This window comes from Haplochromis burtoni, unplaced genomic scaffold (assembly GCF_018398535.1).
Source record: "Haplochromis burtoni strain Fernald_Lab_line unplaced genomic scaffold, NCSU_Asbu1 Contig_14, whole genome shotgun sequence".
NCBI lineage: Eukaryota > Metazoa > Chordata > Actinopteri > Cichliformes > Cichlidae > Haplochromis > Haplochromis burtoni.
This window is the reverse complement of record NW_024582375.1, coordinates 2,567,914-2,573,617: the sequence shown is the minus strand read 5'-3', so window position 1 is coordinate 2,573,617 and position 5,704 is coordinate 2,567,914. Positions and strand designations below refer to the sequence as shown.

The 5,704-nt window shown below is 43.1% G+C and overlaps 1 protein-coding gene across 1 annotated transcript; it reads right to left on the bottom strand.

Moving 5' to 3' along the window:
* Positions 1-310: 310 nt before the first annotated feature.
* Positions 311-5,439, bottom strand: pim3 (Pim-3 proto-oncogene, serine/threonine kinase). Its single transcript, XM_005915679.3, has 6 exons — positions 4,740-5,439; positions 4,401-4,510; positions 4,182-4,232; positions 3,652-4,015; positions 2,697-2,873; positions 311-2,257 (listed from the first exon to the last, which is right to left on the bottom strand). Exons 1-6 carry the CDS (start codon positions 4,825-4,827, stop codon positions 2,055-2,057), a joined length of 993 nt encoding a protein of 330 aa, XP_005915741.1. The 5' UTR covers positions 4,828-5,439; the 3' UTR covers positions 311-2,054.
* Between the last annotated feature and the right edge of the window lie 265 nt (positions 5,440-5,704).

Below are 5,704 nucleotides of genomic sequence, written 5' to 3'. Positions count from 1 at the left end.
TGCAAATGGTGGTAATCTAAAGGAAACCTATTAGAATTTTTATTTTTATTAATATTTTCTGTGAGTAATCAGCTGTTACGTTGGTGCACGCTCATATTAACTATAGCCAAATATTAAAATAATAAGGCCAGTGTACCTAAAAGTGATCATATGCATTGTTGACTTTGCAGATGTCAGTGGGAAAACACAGCTCTGGCTGACGGCACAGAAGCCCCACCCACCTGCTGTTTAAACTTTGTTTGTGAGGGGCAACCAGTCAGAAAGCTGCCTGTATGCAATGGTTTTGCTCAAAAAGATCAGGACACCAGAGTTATTTTCTGTACATAAAAATGAGCTTTTATTGAAACTTTTGTATAAAAAAATAGCGACATCCATCCTTCACAGCCACAAGTCACACAGCTAAACTGAAAGGGTCTCCGAATATGAGGCTATGTGACGAGTACGAGCTCCCCATAGAACTCAAATGAATCTCGACAGCACAGAAAATAGGTGGATTTCTCTGAAACTTAGTCATTCGACATTAACAGACTTAAGTATTTAAATAACATTCAAAAATCCTCTTTTTCAAATTTAAGTAAACGTTTTATTCTGCTTTTACAATGACAACTGCTTTCAGTGCATCTTCCACATCTAAAAAAAAAAAAAAAAAAAGTTGAAATGTAAAAATAAGTTATAAAGGAATGCAAACCAAAGGCCAAGTAGGATATGCAAAAAAATATGCAAACAAAAAAAACTGGGGGATTTTTTAAGCATAGACAATAAATAAATAAATAACCACAGAGTGTGGGAATGTCTACATGTTTACGAATAAATTAAATCCAAATGGGGGGAGGGAAGAAAATGTACACACAAGAGGAAAAAAAAAAAAAACAAACAAAAAAACTACACACTATACAATATTTGTTTGAAGAAAAAAAAACAAAAAAAAAAACAAAACATTTGAGTCCATGAATATTGCATTGATTGTGCATTTCACACCCCAAACCCTGAGGAAGGCCAGGGGTGGGGGCTATGTAGTGTCAAGCAGTGAGATGATGGGAGGCAAAAAAATATATAAAAATGTATGCGTATATATAGAACAGACAAGTCAGGAGGGCTATGAACCCTGGAACAGGCATTTGAGGGCAGAGCGGGAGAAAAGGGTGGGCTGTGTGTTGACATTTTGTAGACATTCAGAAAAGACAGGATCCAGTTTCCAAACACCTGTTCAGGCTATAGAGTGAGTGAGCAGCGTTAAAGAGAGCGACACAGAGTCAAGTTGAGTATGTTTCAAGTATTCCATTGCCAGGAAGAGCCCCCATGCCCCCAACCTCCTCCTCTCCTGACTATTTCTACTTTAGCCTCTCAGCTAGGTGCTGGTTGGCTTACAGTGATGGAGAGAGGGAGGACAGAAGAAGGAAGGGGAAAAAAAAAAAAAAAAAAAAGCCTAAACACCCCTTCCATCACAGCAGAGACAACTTAACTGTCACGCTGAGGGCTATTCCAGGAAGAATAAGGGGAAAAAAATAAAAAATAAAAAAATAAATAAAAGAGAAAAGAGAACAGTTTCTGACAAAAGTCCCCCCGCCCCCGAAAAGCAGCTTTCCAAAAAAAGGCACTCCAAAATCAAAATTAAAACATTTAAATAAAAGGGTTATGTCCATGCTCTATGAGAGCAGCCATGTCTGAATAGGAGGGCCTTGCCAGCTGTATATACCAGCCTAGTAACAAAACAAGTAAAATTAAAATTTAAAAGTGGAGAGGGGGGGAATAAATAGTGCTGGTAAGACCGCCCAAACAGCAAAATGTTTCCCATTAGGAAACAAGTAAAAATCAACTGAAAGGAAAAGAGGGGATGGGACTATAAGATAAAAAGAACACGTAAGTAATAAATTAGAAATTCCCTACAAAAGAGGAAAATTAAAGTACATTTTTCTTGCCGGGCCTGCTGGGTCAGAGGGTCCGGTTGCAGATCAGTCCTATCCCCACCCTTTCTTTTCCCACAAAGTCTTATTTGTTTTTTTGCCCCCCCCCAACCCCCAACCCCAACAAAAAAAAGTCTATCAGAGCCTCCCTCAGAGGCTCTCCTTGCTCGAGCTTGTGCTTGATGAAGAATCTGTGTCGATGGTCCTGAGGCGGATGTCGCTGCCCACAGGCTCCTCCGGTGACTTGGGTGATTCTGCCACTGCCCTCATCCAGGGGTGGTCGCAGATCTGCTCCAGAGTGGGCCGGTCTGAGGGCCGCAGGGCCAGACACCATTTGATCAGCTGCTGGCACTCTGGAGGAGAAAACAAGAAAAAAAACAATTAGTAAAAAAAAAAAAAAAAAAAAAAAAAAAAAAAAAAAAAAAAAAAAAAAGGGGCCAACAAACTGAAAGACCTGATATTTTGGATTCATCTCTACAGCTTATGTATACAATCACAGCACCAGAACACACATCCCCTTTTATTAAGGTTAGCTCTCTAGGGTGAGTGGGACTGGTACAGAGTGCACCAAGGGAAATCAAAAACAGACAAAAAAAAAAAAAATCCCAAAAATAAAAAACCTCAATTTTATTTATGACAGATAAATCTATTTACCAGCCATTTGAGCAGGTCATCCATTATGATTACAAGGTCTTACTCTAATGTGAATTGATTTATAAATATAGACCTCATGAGCTATACCAGTAACCATGGCTAGAGGGCAACAAAGTGAACTCATGTGTTAACACTCACCAGCTGAGATCCTCCTCCTGAAATACAGTCTCCCTCTTAGGATCTCCTCGTCCTGCTCAAAGGGGATGTCTCCGCACACCATGTCGTACAGCAGCACACCTAATGACCAAACCGTCGCAGAGCGTCCATGGTATCTGTGAAAGCGGATCCACTCTGGTGGGCTGTAGACTCTTGTACCTGTGAGAGAACAAAGAGGGGAAAAGAGGGAGGTGAGTTACGAAACAGCAGGCGGGAGAGAAAAAGAAAATTGAGAATAATATGTCTGAAATAGCTGAGTCATGGTAGTAAAGCTTTCCATCTTTTCCTACGCCACAAAACACAAACTGAGTGACCTGCCTCCATCTCCCCTCCTCCCTTCCCTCCTGGAAGGAGGAACTTGGTTACCAAACATGGGGAAAAAAAAAAAAAGCAACGTGAGCCCATCACGTGAACTACCGTCTCCGGTTTCACAACAAACAGATGTTACGTGGCACTGACCAAGCATCCACAAAACACAACAGTGACTCAACCTTTACTGAAAGGGAAAAAAACAAAACAACCGGAAGCATTAAAAGTAGTCTCCCTATCACAAGACGAGGATGATTCACAGATTAAAAAATGGCCACCAATATGATCATTATGCTGTGAGTCATATCTGCGATATGAGAGATCTTTTATTTACTTTTAAATTAGCAACATCCTTTAATAGATCATCGATAAGGAAAACGCAGAGAGACTCTGGGAGAAGAAAACCCTCAACCAAAAACAGACGACTGCGTCAGCGCCTCGTGAACGCCTCCATATCTGAATATAGCACAGCGGGGCACCAAGGGCAAACACAACGCAGCCCACACGGATGCGTATTCATCAAAACAATACACACGTCCAGCACTGAAGCCTCTCGCATAAGCGATGAATTAAATTAGACAGTTTTGTTAACAAAAAAAAAAAAAAAAAAAAAGGAGCGCTTACTTACCATCGAAATCGGTGTAGACTGTGTCCTTGAGAATCGCCCCTGAGCCGAAATCGATAAGCTTGAGCTCCCCGGTGCGTAGATCAACCAGCAGGTTTTCATCTTTGATGTCTCTGTGTACCACGCCGCAGCTGTAGCAGTGTCTGACCGCCTCCAAAACCTGTCGAAAAAAGCCTCGAGCCGTGTCCTCGTCCAGGGCGCCCTTCTCAGTGATGAAGTCGAACAGATCCTTCACGAGCTCCGGCCTCTCCATGACGATGAGCCAGCCGTCCGCGCGCTCGTAATAGTCCAGCAATTTGATAACTCCGCGAAAAGACGAGCTGACCTTCTTCAGCAGCAGGATCTCCAAAGGCACCATAGTACCGTTCTGTAAGGGGGGCAAATTGAGGCATTTATTAACCATGTAAAAAATTATTTTTTTCTTGAATGGAGGAAAAATACAATATAGATATATAAAACCACCCAGCAACAGCCGGGGAGGGGGGTGGGGGTGTTTGCAAAACAAACAAAACCGTCGGCGGATGACTACTTACAATTGTGCCCCACTCCGTCACCCGCTCCTTGGCGACATGCTTCACGGCAACCTGAAATCACACAGAAAAGAATACAATGTGAGCGTTAATTATAGGGGACACACATCGTGTTTCCTGACAGAGAGGGCTAGGGAGCTGCCGAAAATGAGAAATACCCCACTTTCATGGCGCCACATGCAAGACCAAAACATAGACCCCCCCCCTCGATCCCGTACTTACCGGTGTGCCGTCAGAGAGACGGTTGCCGGCGTACACAGTTCCGAATCCGCCACTTCCTAGTACGGATCCCACTTGGTAAACCTTCTCGAAAGACTCCTTCTCCACTTTAACTGCAAGGGGGGAAAAACAAAATAAAACGGGGAATGTTATTTAAAAAAAGGTGATTGCAGCATTTCAACCACGCATTGCGAGGTTAAACTTGTTAGCTGTGCGAACTGGTCAGCTGCAACCGTAGTAGCACACTTTGTTCAATTAATATGCTTCCGATTTATTAGCCATTACATTACAAATCCAATATAAATGACGTTAAAAGACACCTCAAGTGTAACGGTAACCTACCCGGCTGAAGCTGTATTTTCACTGGTAGATGGTCCATACTCGAGTGATTGCAAATATGCGAAAATGAACCAAACTTTGACAGCAACATATTCGAGCTGAAACGACCGTGTAGACGACCTCTATTCAATCGCTGTGAGTCCGAAGAAACAATATAAGTAAGAAAAGAAGTGGGTTCAGACGCAGTGTAAATGGTGGCGCGAACCGTCTTGGCTGCGAGCAACTGTTAAATCCAGTCCAGCAGTGCGCCAACTCCGCCGCACCGCGCCCGTCAAAGTCGTGTCACGACCGCGAAGTCGCACACCGTTCCCCAAAAACCAGCATCAAATATGACTCCTGTGTCTCGACTCAGGTATCTCCGATAAAAACAGTCCTCTTAAGAATTAAAAAAAGAAGAAGAAGAAAGGGAAGCCGACCACTCCGATGTGTATAGTAGTCGTGCCGACAGAAGAGTGCGTTTAAAGGGCCTCTGCGGCGGACTGTTGTACTGAACAGTGGCCGCTGTCTGAGCTTTGGCGCGGTCTTCCCAAGCCAATATTTTGACGCGCACTAGGAAAACGATATCCCTCCGCCACCAACACAAGTAGACACTATCGTTTAATTCGCGCGTACTTTCGGGACCTTTTGCCATGTATGCATTCCCATGTAGCTACTTAACACGCGCCACAATTGTATCATACTTTTATTCGAAAATATCCTTGCAATATTAATTTTCGCGGCGCACTACTTTCTCGTAGTACGAGACGCCCATGAACATCGTCTGGAAGCTTTGCGCTGTGTTCGCTATGAAGTTGAAAGGCAACGACCAATTAGATATCATCTATAAATACCATGTTTCGCATTTGGACCAATCCTGGAAAAGTTATTCTAATAAAGCAGGCATTTGAGCTCACGTGGCGGTAATTCTGATAGGTCCTCTGCCGTCCCTCTGCAGAAACGCATATTTTGTATGGCTGGAGGGGAAAGTT